Genomic DNA, 27546 nt, shown 5'->3' with positions numbered 1-27546 from the left:
GTTCTTCTAATGTTGGTTACTAGAGATACTAGGATACAGAAAACAATGACTTGTAAAAACTCTAGCCTGCTTCATGTCTTCCATCAGAAGAAAATTTCAGCTGTTATCCAAGTGGAGTCTTGTAATTTCTTAGATGTCCTCACTGGCCTGAATGACAAGGCTCCTCTTGTTATTGAATAAGAACACTTCACACCAGCCAAACCAGAATGATCAGGCAGGACACACACCTATCTCACCCTGCTAAGTATCTTCTGATTTCTTTCATCATTAAAAAAGAGTAGTAATTAGTGATTCATAAAACAAAGGCAAATTCCATTAACAGCAAACAGATGGAACTCACTGTGCTTTATCTATTCCTCTACAAAAAGACAGCAAGAATTTTAAATTAAAGGTACTACTTGGTAACCCGCTTCAGCCCATGTGTACCTTTACTGACAGATAAAATGCGCTTAGCAATTCTTAGAAACAGCGTTATAGACTTTTTCTTGTCTTCCATTAGGACTTTGCAATAGAAGGTTTGATTCCCTCCTTGTAAATAGTTCATATGATCAGCACATCAGCTGGCATACCATTTCAGTGTAGGAATAAAGGATTAGAAGAAACTATCTGGATGAAAGAAGTATTTTTGTTCTCTGACAGAGGCTATGCATCAGATAACCACTTTTGCGACAGGAAAAGGAATTCCTGGGAAATAATGGGAATTTTGTCTCTATTGCCGATTAGAAAGCTGTTCTAGGAACTTTATCTCTGAATGCTTCTAGTTTCCATTCTAGTTTGTATAAATATGTTGTCAACAGAATCCTTTGATTTAAACAGCTCTTGGCCATTGAACTCTAAAACATTTGTGGACTGTGCCAGTTCTCACTTGCTTAGATGAGTGTATGTGGTGGTTGATTGTCCAAGCATGTTCTTAAATACATTATGAACTTGTAACAAGAAAGAGTGTTTCATGTTGGATGGAGTTGGGGTAACATATCATTTGGATCAGAGTTTCAGCACAAAGAGTTTCCACTATATTTATAAGAAGAAATCATTACTGTTCTCCATTGTCTCTTTTTTTTTTTTTACTCTGGTCCATACAAGCCATTTTGAAGAATTGTGGTTTCCTCTCTTGTTAGCATGTGGTAACTATCTGGGTCTTATCTGGGTTTAGGGATCCACACTCTGTTAGCAACATCTGTCCCTTCCTGAAGCAGCACCTAACTAGGTGGAGAGCAGAGCCTGCTTCTTCAAGCGCTGCCTGGGGCTGGCTGCTGCTGGTTGGTGCAGCTGCTGGGGTGCTACTGTAGGAGACAGTTCCCTTTGCCCCTCCAAATCTGGCAGCAGGTGAGAAGAGATAGCTCTTAGACTATGTTGGTCAGTCAAACAAAGGCTTTCTGTGTCCACTAGGGAAAGAAATACAGCATTTCACAAGCCATTAGTGGGATAATGCATGATCTAAGACATGCTTCCTCTTGCAATACAGATGCTTTAATCTCTAGCGATTCCTTGGTTTTGAACAAGTTATGAATGCTCATCCTTTTATCACAAGCAATCCTCTATCTAACAGGGAGGAGGAGGAAACATCTGCCATGAGCATATTACTATGCACTATGTGGTTTCTTGTCCCTTCTGTCCTAATAGCATTAGCTATTTAAGTCCAAGCATCACCCTAGACTTAATGAATCACTGATATCACTTAATGAATTAAAATCACTTAATGAATCACATGAATAACATGTGACCCACGTCAGTTCAGATATACTCCTAGAATGACTGTGCTCTCATGGTACAAGGTTGATTTTTAAAAATTAATATGTGAAAATGTAACATAAAATCAAAGTAAGTTTTTCAGTAATGTGTTTGTATGCTGGGTTTGGTAGTGCAGTTCAAAGTTCTACTGCACTATTAAATAATGATTTTTTCTCATCTGGAGACTGAGTTCCCCAAGTATTTTTCTAGAAGAAATGATCATTTTTCATGGATGAAGCTGTAATATGTAAAACTGAGTAAGGAGGACTGCTTGTCACTATACGGTTTGGATAAGAACCTAGTTGTAACATCTTATCTTGTGCCAGAATCATACCCCTATGTAGAAGAATGGCTGCAGAAGCATGGCCTTAGAATCGCTGAAGATCTGCACAATCCAGGCCTGGTATTAGAATAGGCCTGTAATCAGAACTGTACTGAGGTTGCTGTGCTGAAGTTAACAAGAAAGGTAGCCTTGAGCTATTCTTGAATCCTGAGACCAAGTAATTATGTTGTGCCAACAGGCCGTGGCTGTAACAAGCTACAGCTGCTGGGAAAGCAGGTGCAGGGCCAAGAAAGATAGGGACCAGTATGGGAATATAGGGAGTAACAAACTACAAGGCTGAAGCACAGCAACACAATTAGCTACATGGATAGAATGCTTATTTTAGTCATGATAATTAGGGGTGTGAGAACCGCGCGTGTTTAGAGACTACTAGCCAATTATATTTCTGCTTTACGAATATGCATGTGTATCAGCTCTATATAAGTAGTGTTAGAAACTAACAAAGTTGAGCAAGATGCATAACTCATATTGAGCGTCTCCTTGACTCCGGCGAACCCTTCTTCCAACACCCCTAGCTGACAAGCAATTACCTGTCATCAAATAGGTTAAATGCAATTTTTTGTGTGAATGGCAATAACTGAAGCTTTTACCTTCTGCTGAGAGCATTTGTTCTCCTAGTCTTAATTTGTGGTAGAAAGTCCCCTTCCAAAGGTATGCCTGTGTGTTCGGAGGGGTCACTGTTGCAACACAGATTTCCTTTGTTATTCTTAAACACTGCATGTCTCACAATTACCCTCAGGCCCAAGCACTGGGGACTGAGCTAGGATTATTAAAACCTGAGGTTCTGTAACCAATGGCTGCAGCATTCAACTGCAGATTGCCCAGTGGTGCTGTTTGTTTAACCCGTTTGGCTTTACCTATTGACAGTATCTCCCACAGCTGGTTTATAGAAGACAGGAGCACAGTGCTTATCTTGGTCCGGGGATTAACTAAGAAGAAAGGGGGAAACATTCTGAATGCTGGAAAAATCTCTTCCATGGCCTCAGCAGGCTGAAGAACATGGTTTCTTGTCTCTTGCTCCTCCTCCAGACTGGCAGCTACCCTATGCCCATACAAATATTCCCCAGGCATGACTCAACAGAGCTACAGTCAATGTAAATTCAGAGAAAGGAAGCTGCGTTTACTACTCTGTCATCCTGTGATGATGGTGCTATGTGAGGAACATGCCTTAACTATGATCAAAAACCTGCTTGACTTGCCGTTAATATAGTAGCATTGTGCCAATCTACAGCACAGGGGGAAGTGCAAAGAAAGAGTGTCCAGATGCACATCTAAACCCATTCACGTGCAATAGCCTTCATGGAGGTGCTGCAGCACTAGTAACTACACAGAGCACCAAAGGGAAAACAGAGGGAGGGGCAAATACTTTCCAAAGGCTGGGAAAGCAAAGCAGAAAGAGTTAAACCTCAATTTCTACAGTATTTGGTTATCAGGAGAGGGCTCTGGAGGATTTAGAGTTCTTCAGAGAGGAGTTAATAGTTCTTCAGAGTCTTTGAGATTGAAAACAGACTGAAAAACCTCAAGGTCCTGTTTTAATTTCCTATAGGAGAGTCATGGCTTTCACCATCATTTAAGATCTGATATGATTGTTTACTTAGAGCCTACATGTGCAAACAAGGTGATGAATTGCAGGTTGAGGTAGCAGGGCCAAGACAAAGCAAATGTGGGAGCCTGAGCAAGTGTGAGAGCAGTCTGGCTTCTCAGGCTTTTGCAAATCTGTGGATAGCCAGTACTGGAGATGCCTACTGAGTTTTTGTAGATCTTTTGGCAGAGGGGAGAATGAATTTGCTCCAAAAAACAAAGCTGCTTTAAAGAAGCTGGTGAATTTATGCAGTGAGGTGGGTGTTGGTCTCTCTTCTGAAGCAGTGAGTGATAGGATGAGACTAAATGGCCTCAAGTTGCACCAGGGGAGGTTTAGATTGGATATTAGGAAAAATGTCTTTGCTGAAAGGGTGGTCAAGCACTGGAACAGACTGCCCAGGGAAATCGTTAAGTCACTGTCCCTGAAGTTATTTAAAAGATGTGTAGGTGCAGTACTTAGGGACATGGTTTAGTGGTGGACTTGGCAGTGTTAGGTTTACTCAATGATCTTGAAAGTCCTTTCCAACCTAAATGATTCCATGAGCACAGACCTGTCATCTCCCTGGATGAGAGGGGAGACTGACCGCATCTCACTACAGCAGGGAAACGGAGGGATAAATCTGACAACTCTGCAAGAAAATGGTGATCTGATACTGATCTGGCACAAGAGGCAGAAGATAGGTGACCTTAAGCTAAAGAGCAGAACTGAGTCTTGGATCCCCAGTAACAACACTGCATCAGCTCTATACTCCATGTGTGAGAAATGTTAGGAGTAAGCCATGGGCACAGGGGAAAACCTGGGCAGCAAGATGACCCCATTCAGTGTTAGAGGAATGCATACAAATTCGTATCAAGAACCAGATCCTTATATATATATAAATATATATATGACAATATCTTATTTATGCTGCAAAACCCATCCTGGAATTAATCCTCTTATTTTCCTGAGTGGGTTCTAAATAAATGCTGTCTAGTTTCTGTTTCACAGTGGAAAATCTAACTGGTTGACGAGTGAAGCTGCTTTAAGATGTATCCACTCTGCAGACCTTTGCTGGCTTTTGTTTTAGTGTTCAATATCGATTTCTTATAGTAGTTCCCTTCCTTTCTGCTAGTTTCTGCTTTTTATTCCTTAATGCTTATAAATAACAGCTACAGAAAGCCCCCAGTAGTCTGCAGGCAGACTTCAGTTCTTTGGGTTGTTAGGCAACAGAAGATATAAAAGAGTAAAAAGTTTTTGAAAACTTACCTCAGCCAAGTATGTAACCATACTCAAAGTAATATCAGCAAATGCTTCATGCAGGTAACGGCAAACCACATTTACCCAGGTAGCACAGTCCCTTGTATAGCTGTGTGTTTTATAAAGGGTCATGACATGTGCAAGATTTGATAGCTTGGGGTTCTTCTCCTCCAAACAAACCTAATTAAATATAAATGTCAAAACACATTAAGAACAAAGCAACTGCATTTAGAGGGTCTGAGGATGTACAAAACAGGGAAATAACTTTGATACCTGAGCAATCCTTTCAGCTATATCTTTACAAAACTGGTTTGGGCTGTCAAAATGCTGAATTAAATGGGGCAGGAGACACAACACATTCAGTGGAAATCCTAGAATGGGAAAATACAGAACAAAAGGTATATTTTGGAGAGCAAGAGCTACAATGATCTTTAAGTTGGTGTTTCATGGGATGTCATGGTTTCAATACTGTATTAGCCGTAAACTCACACAGCGTCTGTCAGGTTGGCCACACCACTGGCCATGCCACATTTGTCTTAAAGGTGCCTTAATTTGAAAATCCAGTATATCATTTAGGCAAAAGTACTGTTATAAACATGAACCTATTTCTGCAAACACTACTGCACAAACAGGCATTTACAGGATAAAATATCTCTCAAAAGTATATACTTTATTCCTGTTAGTATGCGTATCTTTTCCACTTAACTGGCTTATTGACAGTCTTAACTGGTGGCATTTTCATTACTGCTGCTAAAACATGAAAAGAAAATCAGTGAGTATTGATAAATGAACAATTGTTTTGGTCAGGCTGCCAAGCGCAGCTTCCATTTTTTTATCCTGTTCAGGTTAATAATAATAACAACAAATCAAAATTCAGATATAACTGGTCAGATGAGACTACTCATACGTGTGCTTTTGAAGCTAGGAGATGACTCCTACACCAAGTGCCAGCCACTGCCATTAGCGTTAAGGGCTACCAATCCATAGCTCAAGGTTGTTGATGAACTACAGGCAGTGACTGTAACAGGCAGCTGTAACAAAAGCTGCTCTAGTTCAGGTGGGAGCACAGAAATCAAGAAATTGTATCTGGGCACAATCTGTTTTGTGAAAAGAAAGAATCTGATCGAGGAAAGTAACTTTCTAACCATTCACCCCCTCTCATTCTACACAATTAAAGAAGTTGCCTAAATTAGGAGTGTAATTCCCTAGCCTTCCTCTATACTGAGGGAAACAAAAAGATACCTCCAGATGGTATTGTCACAGCCCATGTGTGAATTGCCCAACTAAAGTCTGGAACGCAGGCACCACACAGGTGCTTAGAGATGGGCAGGCTGTTCATGGTGTTCATCCCCTTACTCTGTGCCTAAGCTTGTTATGACTTAGTCGGGAAGCCTGCACAGTTGTCTTAATATCTGTGTTTCTGACTGCTTAATTAAGAAGTGGTCACAATCTCAGCTAAATAATTGAGAATTTCAAAATGTTACTTTATTTCCTTATAACCCAGGCCTCTCTCCTCATTCACTTATGTGCTGTTATAGTTTATCTAAAAAGTGTACCAGAGTTTTTGATATTTACATTTCTAGGGAAAATCCCATAGAGCACTAATTGTAAATCAAGTAATCTGAAATATTCTGAAAATAATTCAATGGAAAAACTGGCCAAAAGAGGTTCTAGAAAATTTGACAGTATCTCCTTAAATATGTTTACTTTGTCAGCACTCCGAAACCTTATATATTGTTAAGCCCTAGACATGAACTGTTAAATAATACATAACTGCTCACCTCCAAAACCTTACTGAACAATAGATGCACTTTTCAGAAACATGTTACGTTGCTATGAAAGTTCCAAAAAGCTCAACCCGCTCAAAGCAAAAGCATATTATGCTATATTAGAAGATAAAGTGCCATTTTCTGTTTTGTTCAAATAGCTTAATGAGGCTGTATCGATGTCAGAGCAATGGAAATGGAAAAAGAAGAAAGTACACTGGTTTTACCTATAGCTTGAGAGGAATCCACCATGGATATTCGAGACACTGGTGTCAGCAAACTGAAGAGCTGTAGCGTGAGATCAGTGGTAGTAAGGGAGGTGAATCCTTTCAGGAGTAGCTGCTGAAGCCCTGAGAAGTCTGCCCACTTCAGCTGCCCTTGCAACTTCTCTAACTTCTCCCGGTTTTCAGCTTTATCTAGTGGCAAATGAGCCAGAAGTTTACTCAGTAACCGCAATGCCATTAGATACTCAAACTCAAAATCTGATTCCATCAGAGCCACAGCAACCCAGAAGATGGTGGCCAGTAGGTTGGTTGGATTGTTAATATGGGATGGGTCAGTGAGACTGTCCTTTAGAGAAGATGAACTTCTTGTTTTAGAGGAGAGGCCTTGCTGGGTGCACGCCTGAATTCTGTCTAGCGTGGCACTGCGTGGTGGGTCTGAGGACTTGTCCACATCTCCAAACTTTTTGGGTACAGAGAAGCTCCTCTGGTGCCTGCTTCGTTCAGCCGTGGCTGTGTTACTGCTTGCAGGATTCACATTGAGCTGCCCTGTGCTCTTCCGGTTTGCAGTCAGTTTGGTGCTTGATGTTAAATCTGGCGAAGATGAACTGAAACCAAAATATATAACACACATTGCAACGTGTTAGTGCACAGCTTGAAACTTGTACATATACTGGATGCAAGTTAAGTATACATCAAACTGTAAATAAATATTTAAATAGGAAGAGTAAACCACACACTGTCCATTGCAGCCTTTTTTTTTCCAAAACTGCCCACAGACACGACTGAAGTGAGGTTCACGTGGCACTGCATCAAACCAGGACAGGATAGCCTATGGCCTAGATAGGTAAGAACAACATGGGGATACGAGATACAGAGCTGTGAAGTGACTTGTGGAAATGCCTATATAATGGGGCAGGGGTAGAACTGAAAACAATTTTGGTCTTTAAAATGCCCTCATCAGTGGAGCATACCCTGAACTTGGCATAGCTGGCAGGCAAAATGCACGATGGCTTACTAGCTCATGTGAGAACTGTGGGCAGAAAAAACAGCGTATCTTAAGCAGAACCAGAAATATACCACATTGTCCTCAAGAAACCTGTCATGTGACTGCCTAGATTCTTGCTAGTACAGGTCCTTCAGAAACCTTGTTGTGACTGCACCCTCCCCTGCCTGTATCCTAAGATCCCCTCAAGATGGTTAACAGAAAGCAGAGGCATTTCAGTTTCAGTGACTGATGCCTCCTCATGGACTATCATGGGATGATCCAGACAATCCCTATCAGTTATCTGTACAGATGAACATGCTGTGTGGATATATGCAAGGGAAGTTTGTTCTGGAGAACAGCTAATTCCTGACTCTTTGGTCCCATTCCTACCTCATATACTATAAGTCCCTACTCTCTATAATAATTTGGAGAGGATCCTATGGAATCAATAGTGTCAGGGCAAAGAATATTGCATCCTACTGCTTTCTGGAGTGTTTCTTATTTCTTGCTCCATCTTGCTCTTCCCTGAAATGTGCACTAAAGAAAGATAAACAGCTCTTAAGTTTAGAAAGTAGAAGTATTTCCCCATCTCTGCTCTGTCACAAGGCAATACCTGTTTTCTCCCATTGCAGTATAATACACAGAACTCTGCCTACTAACTTTAGAAATGATAGCCCTTGTATTTTTGTTTTGCATGCAAAGCGTAGTAACTTATGGACATTTTTCAAAATGTTCCCTTGCTATTAGGAGTCAGACATTAATCTCCCTCAGTACTGTCAACAGCTAAAGAATGTTAAAGAATGAGCCTGCAATTTCCTCCATTTACAAAGGCCTACTTTAAGGCCAAGGGTTTCACAAAGATAGTCTATGTGCCTAGCAACATCCATGGGTTATGTACACATGGGACAAAATTCTCCATAGTTTTATTGAGGAGAACAAACCATAATAATTTACTTAGGGAATACTTCATCCAAGAATGACAGGTTGTATGAAACCAGTATTACAAAAGCCATGTTTCTTCCCAGGTATGTTTTCAAGTATATGATACAAAGGTGCAAAAAATGCAGTACTTTTAAAGGATATTGAAGTAAGTTATAGCCAAGTGGCAGCAAGGCAGAATTTATAATTCATTGTAAAGCTCCATTAGTTATATGAACATTATTTCAACTATTGCAAAATTTGGCTGAGATGTGCTCTTGGTCTAGTTCTCTGAAGGTTACAAATTAGTTCAGTCTTATCAAAATTATTGTATGTTGTCAGACTGCAGAACCACACACTTAATATCATGAGACATTGAAGAAAAAATATAGTTAGGAGAACAGGCCCTTACCGTGATAACACCGTCAAGAGATCACTGTTCTTCAAACAGTCGGACAGATTATCCACAGCTGCTTCCAAAGTAAGTAGTGCCTCCATTACATACCCCTATCAATGCACAAGGTTAACCATTTCAACAAAGACATTCAATATAGAGAACATTTAAAAATCTTCAGTTCATACAAGGAATAGGCACCTACTGAAAACCTGTAATTTCTCCTGAAAAAACAACAACATCCACATCAATGCCACTGCCCTAACATTAAAATGGCACTACAACTGTGTTTTATTTTCTGTCTCTGAATGATCTATGAAGGCATGCAAGAAGGGCACATATCAGGGGATTGGTAATGGCATACAGAACCTCTGACTTGAAGATCACTGATTTGAATTCTTGCACAAGCAGTTGTGACAGAATATTACTGTCATCTTGTGGCAGTTTCATTACCTAAGTAAAATATGGAGGTGATGTCACTCTATTCCTTACTAAAAGGTAGTAGTTCTCTTTACCGAGTCTTGACTCTTGCAATAAATAGTCTTTGGTGGTAAAAACTGCAGTCTGTTTAGCTAAACTGAGTGGATATTACAGTTCACTAAGAGTGAACTGGATCAAATAAGGTCAGTGTAAATTTTGTATTGCTATGGATGGTGTAGATTTCTTTATTCCAAAAGTTGTGAACATTTGAGAAATTAGGTGTTGTCTACTTCATGTTGTCATATTACATCAGCAGATAGGATGATGGGTTCCTTAAGCACAAATTAATGGTGTGAAAAGGGAAAAAATGGTAATCGCAAATATTTCATTTTGAGTGACATTTACTAGATGTTTTCTAATTAGAGCTATACGACTGTGAAAACCTGACAAAGGCTTTGATAAGGTGCATATGGATTCAGTAAACTCGGAGATAATCTTTTCTAAGGCCACATTCTACTTTGCCTCACTTGAGTCCAGAACACCTTGTTATAATGGTAATTTTAAATTAAGTACACATTTAATCAACAGTACTAAGAAGCATTCTATACAAATGCATACCTGAATCTCATCTCCATGCTCTCCAATAACTTCCACCAATCTTGACAGGAGGTCAGACAACGCATGGGCAGAAAGGGGCTGCTTTAGGGCCCTGAATATCTGGAAAGATCGACCAGCATAATGTCTTGAAGAGCTTGAAAGAGCTGTTTGTAAAGCAACTTCACTCAGATGTTGCTCCAGATGAAAACCTAAGCAAAAGAACAGCATGTCAATTTGGGTTTTTTTTGTAATGACAGACTTTACTGTGGGTCATAAACAGGCTGAACCAACTCTGTGGGGAGGATATGCACTGTAGTGTATCCTGCAAACCCTGTGAGAAATAGATATGCAGAAATGTCTGTGTTTGGGAGAATTTCCCACTGTTTACATTCATTTCACACAGAATGTAAGAAATTAAACCGCAAAACCAAAATTCTGAGTCTGCAAATGTTAGTCAGCTAAAACCTGAAATTATTCATCATATTTCAATTTTTTTACAATTCTTGGACCAACTTTCAAGCCACCCACTATTCTTGCTGGCAGCAACACAGAAACTTGTGAACCTCCCAAACCTAACGCCAAGCTGAATTAGGAGTCTTTCTATTAGCCTCAGAAGGCTTTGGATAAGATCTTAAATATAAATACCGATACTGCATTCTGCTTTGATCTTGCAAGATATTTAATTAGTGACTGTGTTGGTTTTCAAAATACCATCAGTACATTTCCTAAGCTCTAAAAACTTCATAAATTAAAACCAAACTTCTATTGCCAGAAGAAATTTAACAAGGTACATTTACTCAGTATCTGTGATGTATTTTACCAACAGGACATAGAGGGACTTTCATCTGGTAGAATCAATCAAAAGGCTTAAAACCAACAGCTTTGAAGAAATAATTTGATTTAACATTCAGCCGCAGTCTAACCTAACATGATTTTTTAAAGCAATTCTTTCATACGTCATACATCCTTGTTAAGACATACAGTATGTCATGCTTCTGCATAAGCAGATCTACCAAGTCACAGGATAAACATTCAGTGTGACCTTGAGGGAATACTCTTTTAGTTATGAAAGGAGAAAAAAATTACTACCTGACTTGGAATCTTTAAATACAGATACAACATGACGCAGAAAATTAGTAAGCTGTTCAGCACTCTTGGTGTTCTGATTTTTGGGTGTGATATCTTCATGGCACCAAAGTGGACCAAATGCCCTTAGAGAAATACACAATAAAGCACAAAATTTCTTTGAGTTATCTGAAATCAATATAATCAGCTAAAATATATGAACTGTAAAGGCAATCAGATATTTCCAGGGCCATAGCCTGGAAAACATGCAACTGAACAGAATTTTATGAGCAAAATACAGGTAAATAAATATTCCTATGCTGTATTGTACAAAATGTCTCTTTTAAAATATGAGTTACACCATTTAGAGAGCAGATAGACAAATCCCTGGTTTTTAATTTAACATCGCACCTAGGATCTGCTGGCTGTAGTCAGTAGTTAATATTAGTTTCACCATGGCCTTCACTCTGCCACTTGCTATGTAATTTTACAATAATAAAACCATCATCTTCCATTAGTTCATTGTTGAACATAATACTATCAGTCAATTAAACATTTTACTCCCGTATGGTAAGATTTCTTCTGTTCCTAACACCGTAGTGCTTTATGTACCTACCTACTTCTGTAATTATCAACAAAATAGGAATGGGAGTCTGTAATTACCATAAAAGCTTGGTCATTTTCCTTCAAGTCTTTTAAGTTGCTACAGATAATTGCAGAGAAGACATGAAGGTATGCATGTCGAGTACAAACATATCCCCTGCTTATCTCCATTACCTGGTTGTCAGAAACTCGATTAATTTGTTTGCTTTCTCATCTGTTTCAGCAGCAGTGTCCATGTCCTCAACCTCTTGTGTAATCTGTGGGAGATTTCCACTGCTGCCTCCCAGACTGATACTGGAAGAGGTGGAGCTGGAGCTCAAGCCGGAGTCTGGCACCGGAGACGACTGGTATTCTCGCAGAAAGTCAAAGCCACCTGCCAGATGAAGGAGAGGAGATAAAGATGGAATGCACTGGTGGGCCACCTTTACAGATGAAAGTGTCTGCCAAGCAGCTCTTTTCAGAGTCAGAAGCAGAAACCTTCTACTAGGAAATACGGGGGAAACCTGCAGAACACAACAACCCTCAAATGCCAATGGGAGAGAAAATGGTACTGTGTTTCTAAAAGTGTGGAATCCAACATAAAATGAAAAAAAACAGTCTTTTTTTTTTTTTTTATTATTACTGCATGAGGGCTACAGTACTTGACAAACAAATGTTTCAGGGCATTTTACATTCAGAAGCATGACTATTTGTGAAGTGAATTTTGAAGTTGGCCAAGTCCATGCAAAGTTCATCTCACTTCTCTGGGCTAGTCTGATGAGGAGAAAGACATCTGTGGGGTGGAATTTTTAGGACAATGATGCTGTCCCAATTTTACGAATGTAATGGAAACCAAGACACAAATGTTCAAGTCTTCTGTTCAACACCTTCAGTAACACTGGACTGCTGCTACTAAATATTTTCAGCATTAAGATAAAACCTCTGAGTACGAGTTCTGCTAGACCAAAAAAGCCACACAACTTCCAAGCTGAAATTAGAAACTAAGAACTGTTTTCTTAAGGTTAGACTGCTAGTCATCTTAGCCTGTATCTACAACAGAAAAACTGGCCTTGCAAGAAGGCTGGGAGCAGGAGGGGCCTCTCTACTGACAAATCCATTGCAGGTCAGGAGACTCGTTAATTTAGTTGCCTGACATTATGTGGAATGAACCTGAGCTGAAGTATTTTCAGTTATGATTCTCTGCTATAGCTACTCACCCACACGGTCACTCTTTATATTAGCTGCACAAAAAAGAGCCCAAATACAAAGCTGTGATAACTTCCTGGACTTGAGAAGCCCAGGCACTGGGTGGCAATTATGTTTTTCAGACAGGAATGAAAACAGTTTTTCATTTTGGCAGAAAAGCTGTAATACAACTTTAATGTAAGAATTTTATTCTGCATTTAATAATTCATGGGCATGCATTGGAAAAGAGATCCGCACAAATCAAGAGAAATTCACAAGAGGTAATTTTGCACAGATGTTATTCAGAATGAAACCTCAATGACCAAACTAACTCATTAAACTGAAATACCTATGCTGCCTTCTCATTACTTTAAAAAAATGTTTTGCATCTCATAAAAAAAAAATCAGTTATCAAATAATATTGTTTATAAAGCCAAAATATGTATTATTTTTGGTTATATTCCTAAAGAACCGTGGAAATGCACCAATCTGAGAATCTTTCCTTTTAATTTCTCACTGTATGGTGAAGTTCCTCACTCTCTCCCAGACAACAAGTCCTATCTCCATAACTCTACATTGGTTCTGTGAATCCTTCAAATCGCAACAGTATGCTTGCTTTTCGTAATATTACATGACAATAGTAAAGCTAGCTAGCAGCTTTCTACAAAATGTTCCCAACCAACCCCTTAAAAGCAGGTAAACTGCACAAAGTTAATAGAACACCCATCTCAGCAGACGCCTGAAGTAAGCCTCCTACTGCAGAAACAGATTTCAGGACAGAAATGAAGTTTATCTGTGATATAAAGGAGGGTGTATATCATGTGAAATTTAATTTAATAATGGAAAATCTGAACTGCACATTCTTGCTGCTCTTCCTGTGTTGGAATTATTTATTCATTTCTTTTGAAGGCTGAAGAGTGATTGCCCTCATTTAAAGTAGTCCCAGCTCCCTGAGGGGGAAGTTAGGAAGTTATTAGCCATGTTAATGTTTAAAATTCTACATTATATATTTTGTCTTACATCAGATAGCTTTCTCACTATCATGAAAAGTTATCTAATAATAATTTGGGTGCATCTCTAGGGTAGTTCACATGGAATTAATATTAATGGGAACTATTCATATTTGCGACTTTACTACTTTATCAAAACTGTTATATTTTAGGAAAGTAACCTTGACATCCTACTTTCAAAAACTGCACAGTATAATGCTATGTTCTTTTTTCTGCTGCTTTATTACCTGTATAAAGATATTCAGGTAAGTATGCTGGTTGTACTGTCAGAGTCTTGATTTCATTCATCTCTCTGGTCTGAAGAAGCACTGATGCAATGCCTTGATAGTTGCTATTGCAAGACAATGCAATCAAAAGATGAAGCAGTAACTTTTTACTGTGTTCAAAGACCTCAGGGCGGTAATGGTCAAGACCTAAAAGAAAAGGTTACAGCAATCACTGAATATGAAGTAATAATAAACAAGTACACATTCCAGAAATACCAAAAATTCCAAGGCAGTTCATGGCAACAGTGCAAACAAACAAAATATGCAGTATATCTAGATAACAGTTACTAGTGTTTTTACTTGAAAGTAGGTGTATATTCAGTTTACAGACTGAGGTCCCATACCGGAGGTACAAAAGAATGTGTGGCAATACAACTTTATGCATTCTGTCTCACTGCAGTGTTAATTTGACAGGGCTGGAAAACCCCTAAAAGATGAGAAACTCTTGATGGTAGTTATAATTACATTGATTACCTCAGTATCTGGCTTTCTTGCACAGACATCAGTTTTACAAGTGCAAACTGTAAGAGGTCAATGCCGATTTATTAAGAAAGGAACTGAGACAAAACCCCTTGAAAAAGAACTTCAGATACCAGTGACTAGCATGAGAAATTAGCCACCAGCTCAGGGTACAGAACTGAAACCGAAGGTCTAGCACTGAAAGACTCCAATCCCATTAGCACTCCTGCTCTTACAAGATTTTAACACAGCCTGAACAGTTCATAAATTACAAATATAAAGGAAACATGTTTGTAAAATAAACTGCACTGTGTGGTAGTAATCTCAATTCTCTTTCAGTATCTTTCAAGATATTTAAAAATACTTTCTCCCATTTAGAGGCAATTTCAGTACTGAAAAATGGAATTGTTTTCTTCTTCAGCTCCTCTCTTCTCAGGACATACTCCTCTTTGAAAAGCAACTACTTTGTTACTCTAAGTGGCAGCAGCCAACAGGTCTTTCAAGTCAGGTATTTTCTAATATACTCCAGTCATGCTGGTTATTGTCTGGCCTGCAAAAATGAAACTGCTCATACTGCCACAGTCTGAACAATGTGTCTTTGGCTCCTATGGGCAGGTTTATGGATGTCCTGTGATCCTTGCTCTTGCTCATCTGCCCATAACCTCCTCCAAAAGAACCACAGCCAACGTGCCCACCTCTTTTTCAGCTTCTTCGGGTTTCTGCTCCTATTCTCCTTTCTTCATTTCCTTCCACCTGCCAGGAGATAATGAACCCATCCTACCCTGTTCTAACATACACTGAAAAGGATACGAAAAGTTCTTTTAGTTGAAAGCAAATTCTAGATTGGCAGCACTGAAATCCTGTTAAACCCCAGTGCTGTATTAAAGTACTGACATAGACTATGAAGTGAGAAGGACAGTTCAGCTTTTGTGCTTTTCCAGTGCTGGGCCCTTCTTTAACTTGGAAGAGTTCCTGAGAGGGTAAACTTCTGTGATGTGGACACATTTCCATGGGAAAGAAGTCTAGCTGCTCAACTCATTTCACACGGGTTGCAAAACAGTTTTAAAACAGCAGTGATTTTCATGCACTGCTGAGACAGGCAGGCTCACACCAGCAGTCTGCCTCTCTACTTCACAATCAGTACTACAAACCATCCAACAGCCTATTAAACACACATACATTGCAAAATTCTTTCATTTTAGTATTTTCTCACTTCCTTCCAGTAAATGGAAGAATACAGGCTCTTCAGCTAGTCACCATACCAGTTTCCAGTTTCCTTTTCGGCCAGATGCATCTGCCTGTGCACATTCCAACAGGACAGAAATACTTAATTTTTAATCACATTCATACCTTTGGCTAACACGTGTAGCATAACTTCCTTACACCATCACAACAGAGCTCTACTATAAAACATAGAAACATTTTCTACAGGAGCTACAACAGCTCTAGAGAAACTGAACTTGAAGCCTGGAAGCTGTGATCTCATTTTAGTTACCACTAAACCAATTACATTTAGTGACCAGTTACATTTAACTTTAATTTCACATTTGAGAATTGAGATTTCTTAACCAAGGGATTACTTCAAATGGTATTTATAAATTTCTATTTATTTCTTATGAAAAACTGTAATGTTGAAACATTATTGTGTGAACAAATCAGTAGGTATTTTTATAATGGATTAATATCATAACTCTGTTTCTGCATATGAATATTTGCATGGCTCCCTAATGGCTCCTTACAGCCGTCTTAACTGCAGTGGCCACGCTGCCGCATACTACTCCTGTGTTAATTTATTCATTTATTCCTGTAAGAATTTCTAACTGTAAGCACCAGTTTTCTTACGCTTGTTACAAATCATACTAGAGACGCTGCTTGATCAATTGATGGTTATTGATTTGATTCACACACTTATCCAGTTTTCTTTCAGTTTCCTCTTATACTTAGAAAGTTCCAGCAATATAAAAAAGAAGTAAAATTTGTTATGGGCAGCCACAAAATAGATTTAACTTTTAAGTGGAGGGTATATGTAAAATGTCGTATTGAAACTGACCCTGGAAGTCCCATCTGACATGGTCCTGGCTGTTATTCTTGTGTTTCATTAGAAGTCTGTGGAAATCAATATACTAATATACAAAACTTCAGTTTTTGATGAGTGTGCATTTTTCAAAAACTCCTATTTCATAAAAATATTTCAAACAGAACAGTTGGTAACAGCATAGCTGAAAAGGAGAATGAGGTATCTTCTTCAACTATATACTGAAATATATCACATATATTCTACCGGTGTGCTATAACCTCCCAATTTAATCTTTTTTGCCCACTGAACAACAGACTCTTCCAAAATTACCAGTGAATAGACTTAGTGGTAACTATGGTGGCTGAATGAGAAGTGGACTTCGATCTCCAGTCATAATAAATTTATTTCACAAGTGTGTGGCTGTATTTGTTTGTGAAAACCATTATTTATCAACCATGAAAGTTAGGGAATAGCTTTATAATGCTAAATATGCTTGTGTGCTAAAAAATCAGGCCACTCACTTTTCATAATGTTAAGTGCCAGGGTAAGGAAGGTATCACCTTCCAGCTGAACTGTGTTACAGTCAAGAACAGACACAGCAGTGGGGAAAAAGCAGTGCGTCTATGCTCAGATATATAAAGGAAGACACCGATGATAAAGTATTCCATTAGCAGTGAAATTAATGAAGCTTGCTTTCCAGTGGTTTGTGTCCTACCTTCACTATCTCTGCAGTACAGCAATCTCACCTCTTACACAATACTTTCTGCAAAGGCAAGAGACAGCACTGGTGTGTGTAGTCCAGGTCTAAGGCATGTGCTGACTGCCCAGCTGCCCATCACAAACCAGGCTGTACAAAGGCTGGGTTTCTTCTGCCTTTCTCACAGCAGGGCCTATGGTTTTTTTAGAGATATTTTAGGAAGTCAATCATCTTCAAATTTCTACCCAGATCTCAATTTTGGGTGAAATTGGCCTAAATATTCAAAAGCTTCAAAATTTTGAGACTAATTCACAGACTGTAATTGCCTAAGGCTTTTTTTTTTCTTTTTTTTTTTTTTTTGGAAATCATAATTAAGAACATGTAAGAAACACACCTCTACAGCTTCAGCAAAACTGAACTAAAAGGACAGGAGTACGTTCATACTATATTTCTTGTTCTGTTGGTCTTACCTAAAAAGAGAGCATGAAGCAATAAAGGGAGATGAAGAGCCCAATCTTCTCTCACACTGTGATCCGCTACCATCTCAGTCATGAAGATGACAGCAATATTACACCTGGAAATTAAATCACAGTATCAGTTTGAAACCTCTTGGAGGTAGGAAAACAGTAACATGATGGCTATTTCTGACGAAATAAACAATCTCTACATTTCCGGACTTGTAGCATTTCTTCTCAGTATGATTGATGCTGGAGCATCTTGGCTACAGTATTAAGCAGGTAAGTACTCATTCTGAAAAGAAAACTATTACTGTCAATACAAATCATGTAAAAGAAGAATTCCAGAACATGCACAGCCTAGTTAAAATAAAAGATCAAGAGGGGGAAAAGTGCTATGAATAACAGCCACATAGACTTGGGAAAGATAAATTTTCCTTTTCAGTTTTAGATTCTTATCAGAAAGTGATGTTCTACACTGTAAATAGGCTTTCTGGTAGAACTACATGCCTTCATTGCATGGTAATTTTAGCACTGGAAATTAGCAGAAATTGAAGCTATGACTTTCAGATGTTCTGAGTGGTGGGACAGTTGGGACTGGTGTTGGTTAACCAGTACGAGGAAGCATCTTACTGTTTGAAATGTCAGAACGAGAAACTGCTCACCTGTGAAGAGGTCCCCGTGGTGTGATGGTTTCTGGGAGGTAGTCCACAAGTGGTGCCCAGCACCCTCCATTGTAAGGCATGGGCAGGGGATGTGGTTGTTTGGTTTCAACAATGTTCAATAACCAGCTTGTATATGGAGAAACAGGATCATCTGCGTGGAAAAGCATTATAAGAGTGCATAAAAAACAAGTCTGGTTACTCATTTTTGAGAAATAATAAAAAGAGAGTTTATACTAACATATCAGCTCAGCTGCTTGGAATAATGTGGTAAGATGACATGAGGTCTGCAAATTCCTGTGTTCAATAACAAGTGATGCATTTTTAATCCTGCTTTCACGCTGCTGGAAATTAAACAGATTCCAGGCAGACAGCACTAAGTGGTAGGAGCTGCAGCTGAATCCCTGCTGTCACTTAGTAGCTTTGGATTCAGATCACAAAGCAACAAGCAACAGACTTTCTCTTCAAAAATGAGAGAGAAGTTCAGCCAACAAAGCTGCTGTCAGAAGCCATCTGTTGCAAGGAGCCGCATACCAGCGACACATTCTTGCAACTCCTCACCAGTGCCCTACAGAGCAATGCTACAAAGACAGAAGTCTAATGTCCTGAATTAAGAAGGAGGCATAAGGAATGCAAAAAACATCTTCAGGGTAATTTTCTTTCAACAGGGATGAATTATCTCTTGAATTTCTCAAAGATGTATTTAACTTTGCTTCAGTATGACAGCTGCTGTATATTAATGAGCAATAACTTTTTTCTTTCACCTGTTCATCTGCAATGATGTGGGTCATGTAAGGTATTTCCACCACTTTCTGTCTCCTCTCAGCTGCACAGCTTTGTTCATCTCTCCTGTATTCTGGTCCCTCTCATTCTTCACCATTTTCCCATTGGTCAGTTCTTACTTTCCAGGGCTGGCAGTCTGTGATGCACTGCCATGGAAAATGTCCTTTGCAGGCCTGTTCTTGACATATGCCCAAACACTGTCCTTTGTGGATTTTTAATGAGAGCATAATTATTTGCTCTGTGTTTTTTTTGTTATACTTTTGTATTTTAGGTAGGTTTGAAACTCTCAGCACTTTCCGTTTTTTAAGAGCATGTATCTGGTGCTTGTCAGGTTTGCCACAGGAAACAAAACTGTTCTGACACCTACAAAAGCAGCAGAGTTAGCTCTCCCTGATGCACATCAGTCCTCAGTTCTGACAAAAGGACTTCAGGTTTCCAGACCTTCAGGAGCCCTTCAATGGAGTAGCTGCTCCTCCAATTACTACTAAAATAATTTTAACATTCCCATTCTTCAGCATTAGTCTTCCAAGAAGCACTTTAGATTTTTATGATTTAGACCTCTACTTATTTCTCTCATCCTCTGGAGGATGATTTATTCATTACTGATAAAGAAGAATAAATCAACATAATAATGTAGCGAAGTATATTATTTTCACATATTCATCTTCTAAGGATTAACCAGATGTCTGCCAGATGCTTTCCACATAAAAAGCACTGCACAGTCACTATTTATTACTATCAATTTAAGTGTTTCACATAAAACTGCTTTTGTTTTCACAGGTTTATGTGCAGACTGAGAAAAAAAAAAGAAGCACTTTGCACCTTAACATACAATCTTTGCCTGAACAACTGAGTTTCTGTGCTGTGGATTTGTGTTCTCTATTTATATCCTCAGCAGTACATGTCCACTCAAGTAGACTGGACAGAAGAAAGAAGCCATACCACCAACTCCTTTGCAGCCTGGGCTGCCTGCCAGAGGGAGTAAGTTGCACTTTCTTAATGGAAGTTGCATTAATTATCTTGTAGAATGACAAATGGTGTAAGAACTCCTCTTTCTTTTTAGAGTTCTCTATAAATGTCAGTAGCTAAGTGTATTTCACTTCACATCTAGGTATTCATATATTTGTGGAAAGAACCCCTGTGAGAAGGAAACCTTGCATAAATATTCACAGTACTATAAGCCTTGCAGGTACAGGCAGGAAAAAACATCTGGGCACTGGCTTGAGGAGACATTCCAAAAGAGCAAATAAAATTTCAGTATTTTTTAACCTTTTATTGCTCTAAGCTCTTGTCAAAACCAGCTACTTATGAAGAATGTTCTGATAATATAAACATTGTTCTGTTTTGAAAAGATTGCTCATGAAGATCAGATTAGCACTGGTGCTCCAATTAACATCTGCTGAAGAATTTTTAGTAGCTGCAGCACTGGAAAGCCATAAGAAAAACAAGTGCACTAAAAACCACTGAGTTTAATATGTGGCACATTTTTTGTGTATTTAAATACTGCAGTATGCACATACACAATATTTTGTAAATACTGTGCTTCACAATTGTGAAAAATAGTTGTTGACATACATCAAATTATCTTATCGTATTGTATTTGACAGTGTTTCCATTTTTTGCAGGGAAGTACTGCCAAAAAAATACTTGGATAAAGAACATATAAAATCTTTACTTTTTAAGTCAAAATACTGCTCCAAAATAGTGTCCATAGCACCAAGAGAAGACATTATGGCCTCTATATTATTTGACCTGGCTTTATTAAGTGAGAGATGAAAGTAAAAAAGGTCTTGCCTTTTTTACATTTGGTTAGGGCCTAATAGAAATCTGTAAATTGGCTTCCTTACAATTCACTCCAGAAATGAAGTCAAACCATCCAACTCCTAAAATTTACAGTGTCATTCAACAGTTGACAGAAATATCTTGGTTCTCTTTGGAACCTCTGCTGAGGATCAAGTGTCCATTTATAGTCCGTTTAGCAGAAATACATAAAGAACAAGCGTGTTCTGAAGCCCTATCTCACTCTCCCGTCTAGCACAGGTTTGCACAGTGCAGCCAGAAACTGGTTTCAGACAGCAGAGAAAACCTAAAGAGGATAAGACCTCATTTTGGAAACTCCTGAATCTCCTCTTCATGCTCATATAACAGCACTTGATTTGGAGGGAAATACTGGTGAAGGGCACAATTCCAAGTACTTGCTGTAATGCTCTTGGAAGTCTTTTGCCTTGCCATGTACAAAAGGTTCAAGATGATACTCTGGAGGATTCTCCGCTGCTGCCTTCTGTGAAGTTCTCTGGCCTTTAAATAGGTTTGACTGAGCCCAGGTTAAACAAAGGAAATTAATTAAACAAGTTATGAAGGCAAAATAAAGATACTCCCTGTATGGTGATGCTACATTACTGTTTATACAGAGAGCCTCCATCAGTCATAAGAATGTTTTCCCCTCCCACCAAACCACCAAATTTTCATCAAATTGAGTAACAGAACTTACTTTTATCATCATCATAAGATCCTCCGGAGCTATTACTGTATCTTGATTCTAGTCGGGTATGTGCTCTGATTACATTACTGAACCTTCAAATACAAGAAAAATCTTCATTAAAAACACAGACTGACATTAAACATCTGGACTACGTGTTTACTCTACAAAAACAAGCATTTCCTTAAGCATGCACTTTTATGTGCGAGCAGACGGCAATGTGAATGTAATGCTGTTTCTTTCCACAAAAGAAGATTTTTACAGCCAGTTTCTGAGAAGTTCTAACAGTGTGCTCCTGTGTCACAAACTCTTAAAATTTAGCAGAGGAGAAATTCTCATGCTGGCAAATGTGTGATTTTCTCGAAGCAAGAAACTGTGCTAAGGCTGAACTGAGATATAAACTGTTCATGAAGCCAATATTAACAGACCTTCTAAGACTGACACATTGGTTTTGAAGTGCAGATGCACTTACAGCTTCTAGTGTCTTTGATAATGTAAATGCCAGCAATGAATTCAGGCAAATTTTTTTTTTTTTTCTGACGAGTCTTTCAGCAGGAATCAGAATACCAGTATCAGAACATTGTAATCTTCCTTTCATTTTTATCATACAGTCTCTGGCAGATTTGAATGCCAAAAACCTTTTTGGAGTCACATTTAAAATTCACATAAGACAAGAAACCCTGAAAACACAGTTGAAGTATAGGAGGAGATTAAGTTTGCCTAACTTACCTGCTTAACTAACTAACTTAAACAAAAATCTAACTTAAAACTATATGGCCATAAACATTTAACTAAAGAATAATAACAAGTAATCCAGAGCAGAAACAGTTTTATCTTTCTTTTAAGTATGTTTCTAGTGCATATGCTGAAAACCATCACTTTGAGTCATCTTTACTTTCAGTTTGAAATCTTAGTACTAAGATAAGTGCCATTTTTTCCTTACATTGAAATTAGCAGATAGACATAACTCACTTGACAAAATGCTACTCATGTTTGTAACAGGTAGAGGGCAAGCATTTCAAAAGGTTCTGAAGTACAGAAAAGTTTGCTCACGTAATTCTTTGGACCTCTAAGCCCTGAACATATGGAAGGTGGGTTGGACTACTGAAGTGATACTACCAACGATCAGTAACAACAGACTAATATAATAGTATTACACTTACTGATTAATGCTATTAGAAGTCATTCAAATTTCTCTTACAAAAATAAGAGGGTTTCAGCGAGAGAAGAAATATATATCTGTCTGTGCTAGAGGATCTGATGGCCCTTAAGCTTTGCATTTATTAATTCATTCATCATTTTTCAGTATGTACCATAAGTAGCAAAGGACTAAACTGAATATATGATTTCTAAGCAAAATATTTTACAGTTTTCCTCTGTAAGATACTTTATCCAGACAAAGGAGGTGTCCTTGCAATCATGGATACAAATCTGCATACTACATTTTACTCACTGTCTATGAAATCAAAAGGTCTGGTCAAACCTGATTTTTCACAAAGATTTTAGTAGTCATTATGTGGTACACACTCTTGATTTTCTTTCTCCTTTGTGGATAATGCCTACAAAACGGCAATCTACTTGGCACTATTAATTTAATGTAGGTTTAACAGATGTTTCTTTGTGATGTATTATTAAACAACAGGCAGGAACTAGAATCATGTGAACAGCTTTTTCTAAAAAAACTTTTACATACACTCATTTTAAAATGGTCTTACTGGGATAACGCCACTTAGGATCAGCCTGAACATCAGAGCTCCTCACAAAACAATGCAGAACTTTGTCCAGCATCTCACCCTTAGCCTAGGAAAACACATACATGTTGGAGAAAAAAACCCAGCAAACCACAAACCTTTCATCAGTCTCTTTCACCATTCTGTTCTCCTCTACATCAGGAAAACTGTCTTGGCCAGCCACAACAGTGTTGCTGCTGGAGGTGGTTCCTGTATATGAGATGTCAATAAGAACACCTGTTACATGCACCAGACAGTATTTGCAAAGCAATAAAAGCCTATGACTTAAATTTTTTATAGCAGCCACAGTCAAAGTGATCATCTTGGAAACACTTGTGCATATGAATGAACACTTAACTCTACAAACCAGAACCTGCTTGCAGGGCTGAATGGTGTAAAGTTTACATGCTCTGAGGGACAGATGAACATAATTATGCTCTTCCACTTCTTAAACTAAGCTCACTCTAAGGTGACACAGCCTACTGTTTTCCAAGATTTTGGCAAAACACTGACAAGGTTAAATTTGGAGTTGGTGTCTCTTAAATATCTTTGACTACTGCAGCTTGAAAATAGCATTAGGCCTTCGAAAACAGAATTGCCAGAGTTGAGGCTCTCAGTTTTCAGGAAACTCTGCTCCACTGTATTTGTGATCACAGCTTTGATGATTACTTCTTTTTCTGAGAAACTAGTGGTAGAAGAACCATCTCATATGAGTTCTGAACAGCACTAAACATTGTTAACATCCTGTTAGAATAGTTGAGAGAATTAAGCATATGTTTACGAAGCATATACAACATTAGGAACTAAAAAACCCTGTAATTTTACATACACAACAAGGCCCTGAAACTTGCACTTCATATACACACAGGTCTGAACGGGTAAAAAAGTAAGAGATGTTTTTTTCAATGACCCAAAAGAGCAGGAGAGCATAACTGAAAAGTATATTTAGGTCATACCAGAAGCTGCAGCTGAGGCTTTGTTACTGGCAGCAAAACGGTAAAATGGAGGATTATCACAATGCTGGACTATTGGGTTCACTGGGTCGGTTTGCTGAAGCTCAAAAAGAAGCTCTTCCATTGTCTGAATAGTGTTATTACGACACAGATATATTGCAACCTTTTTTATCTAAAGAAGAAAATAGCAAGTTATTAAACTCTGTCCAATGTGAATTTCCAAAGAGATCAATACATGTTACACTGCAGTACTGAAAAGGCTCAGAATGCAAATGTTACTCCTGGACAGACACCACAACCACACAACTGCATCCATCTTGTTCGTACAGAAATAAACCAGCTCACTTTGAAATCAAGGTAACTTCCCCAGCAGAGTGAGTCTGTTTTTGTTTACCAGCCAGAAATGAGCTGTTTAGGTACATATACAACACCCCCACCCCCACCCCTCACCGCCCCCAATTTGGTACCTATCTTTTAAGGATATCGGTATTAACTCTCAATCACATTCAGGGATTTATAGTTTGAGTATGTGACTTCCACTGAAGATGAACCTCACACTCTTGAATGGAACAATCTTCTCATCTAGAAAGCTAGATCCACTCAAATCTTCATGCTTGTATTTACAGATACAGTTGATGTGAAAGAGGTAGCTGCAGCCATAAAGAATAAGCCAGGCTCTGAGTAGCTACTTATGTCTGTAATCAAAGTAATAGCACATGGAAGAAAGGCAGAGCAAATGTGTATATAGAATTCATGCATCCTGATTTGAAAAATTTGAGAGTATTGTTTATAGAAATTCTGTGAATTTCTATAAATCTTTTAATAAGACCTCAAATCTCACTGTATGCACCACAGCAACGAGGACTGCTGAGACACAGATCAAATGCAACTGAATTCTTGAGGAAAAAATAATGCGATAGCTATTAAAAGCAGAGACTCTGGCTCAAAAACATTTGATTCATAAACTGCTGGAGCTAGGAGACCATATGGGGAAGCATCCCTGTGTGCTTGCCTTCTTGTTTATAAAGATGTCCCAAAATAGATGCTTAGAATGGAGCTAATACACTGGACTGAACTGCCTGTTGGCCTCACCAAGTACTGTTGTGCTTACACTCTTAAATACCTCCACTAAAATAACTTCCTGACCGCTTCTTTTCTCCTTTTCTCTCTCCTTTTCTTTGGCTTAGAGAAAATGCACATATTCAAAGTCTCTTTTACTGTGGTAAGAATTTCCCAGGGGCTTTCCAGATATAAATCCACCTCCTTTCCAAGGATCATTTCTAGTTGGGCTGACAGTGCCACTTCAGCTTCTTTCACCCCAGGAGTCATGTTCCCTACACTGTGTCTTTGCTGAAGAGGTTTCTGAACTGTAGATATTCTGAGAAGTCTTTCAGTACATATGTGAAAGAAAGGACAGCTCAGCAATTCGCACTGGGACACTGGGAAAAAATGCTTAAAGGAAATATAAGAGACAAAGCAATGAATTTAGCTGATTAAAAAAAAATAAAAAAATGTAAGTCAGACATGCTTTTGGCTTGGACCTGCACAGGCAGAACAGATGGCTGAAGGCATGAAGCAGCTGGTGACTGCCTTCGGGCACAGAGGGTTCCAAAAGGAGATGGGTAAACTGGCGATCTTGCAACTGCATGGTCTTTAGAGCCCAGGTGAGCTGGAACAGTGCTGATAAACTGTTCGACTTATCTTTATTTGGTAATGTGTGTTTGTTATTTACATGATAATGGAAGATACATGTTTATGGTATGAGCAGTCTTGTGTAGTTAGCAGAGTGAGGTATGATTTCTGTAGACTCCAGGGCATTATCAGAACACTGAGCAGATGTGTGTGATAAGCCCGAGTATTTTCCTGCTCCAGAGAAAGCTATCAGCTAAGGGGTGACTCATAAACACAGTCAGGCTTTCTACAGAAATTGAAAATGTTTTCAGATTTTGCAAAATCTGAGAATCAGACGTTTAACTTAGCATTACAAATCACAGACTAACAGGGTGGCACAAAACATAGGAACCTTGTCAGCTGCTGCCACCAGTGAAGACCTGATTGTCTTGTGAACAGCCACTGGAAGCCTGGGAGGGAGAGCAGAAAAGTCTCACATGCAAAATAAGAGCTGCTGAGCAGAGAAAGCTGGTGATGCCAAAACAGACTTCTACTTCTCTCTTTGTGGGGTAAGAGGACTGTCTTGTCCTGGAGGAGGACAGGACTATGAGAGCCAACGCTTCAAGGCAAGGGGGTTTGGAAAGGATTTGAAGAAAGAAGTGCTAAGGGGGTTTGATGTAGGCTGCTTAGAGCTGTGGGATGGCAACAGTTTTGGAAAAAAGATGTGTTGAGATCTCTGGGTTGGCAAGTATCTGTATGGGGGGATGAGGTACATGAGGGGCTCCTGAGCAAGAGGCAACAGGGTTATCAGGCATTTCCAATCAGGTTATACATATTCAGGAGTGAGACACACACTCAGCGTAGGACTACTCCTTCCTCTTAGGAAACTGCCCCTAACCCTTTATGTAAGCTGTCAAAAATACAACAACAGCCCTCACATCATCTTTTATCTCTGTGATTTCCACTTGTTCTCTGTCAAGAAAGCTCCTCCTGATGGAGGCCACCTTTGGGCTCAATCCCAAGTCTGTCATAGTCAGGTTGGAAAGAACCTGGGAGGTCTCTCATCTAACCTCCTGCTCAAAGCACGGTGAACACTGAACGGAGAGCCTCTGCCACTGTGTCACAATTGATGGAAACATCTTTATTATCCTCAACATTCTTGGGATCAACCCCTTTGCCTTCTTCTCATATAAACCTTGAGCTTGTTCTTACACCAACTCCACTTTCAAATCTCTCCTCTTTGGATTAGCTAGGCCATGATGACTTTGCATATATATGCACTGATTTGAGAACACAGAACAAGAAACCATACAAATAAAAGGAAACCAACAGGATGTCTATGGTACAGTAACAACATCTTGAAAATCTTTACAGGCTTCTATATTTCCTTTATTTT

General features: G+C 38.9%; 1 protein-coding gene across 4 annotated transcripts in view; it reads right to left on the bottom strand.

The window, feature by feature from the left end:
* The window catches only part of FRY (FRY microtubule binding protein), a 217563-nt gene that overhangs the window by 37846 nt on the left and 152171 nt on the right, over positions 1–27546 (bottom strand). For all 4 annotated transcript variants that reach the window (XM_055702468.1, XM_027815612.2, XM_005446473.4 and 1 more), the window contains exons 34-46: positions 24543–24711; positions 23706–23796; positions 21869–21951; positions 18598–18748; positions 17948–18051; positions 14266–14451; positions 12039–12237; positions 11286–11407; positions 10218–10405; positions 9198–9292; positions 6886–7487; positions 5166–5263; positions 4902–5072 (exon numbers count right to left, since the gene is read on the bottom strand). In XM_055702468.1, the coding sequence (XP_055558443.1) occupies positions 4902–5072; positions 5166–5263; positions 6886–7487; positions 9198–9292; positions 10218–10405; positions 11286–11407; positions 12039–12237; positions 14266–14451; positions 17948–18051; positions 18598–18748; positions 21869–21951; positions 23706–23796; positions 24543–24711 (2259 nt within the window). The remainder of the gene's footprint in view (positions 1–4901; positions 5073–5165; positions 5264–6885; positions 7488–9197; positions 9293–10217; positions 10406–11285; positions 11408–12038; positions 12238–14265; positions 14452–17947; positions 18052–18597; positions 18749–21868; positions 21952–23705; positions 23797–24542; positions 24712–27546) is intronic.

This window comes from Falco cherrug, chromosome 2 (assembly GCF_023634085.1).
Source record: "Falco cherrug isolate bFalChe1 chromosome 2, bFalChe1.pri, whole genome shotgun sequence".
In the NCBI taxonomy this organism is placed as follows: Eukaryota; Metazoa; Chordata; class Aves; order Falconiformes; family Falconidae; genus Falco; species Falco cherrug.
Note: the sequence above shows the minus strand (reverse complement) of the source record. Positions and strands in the feature narration are given on the sequence as shown.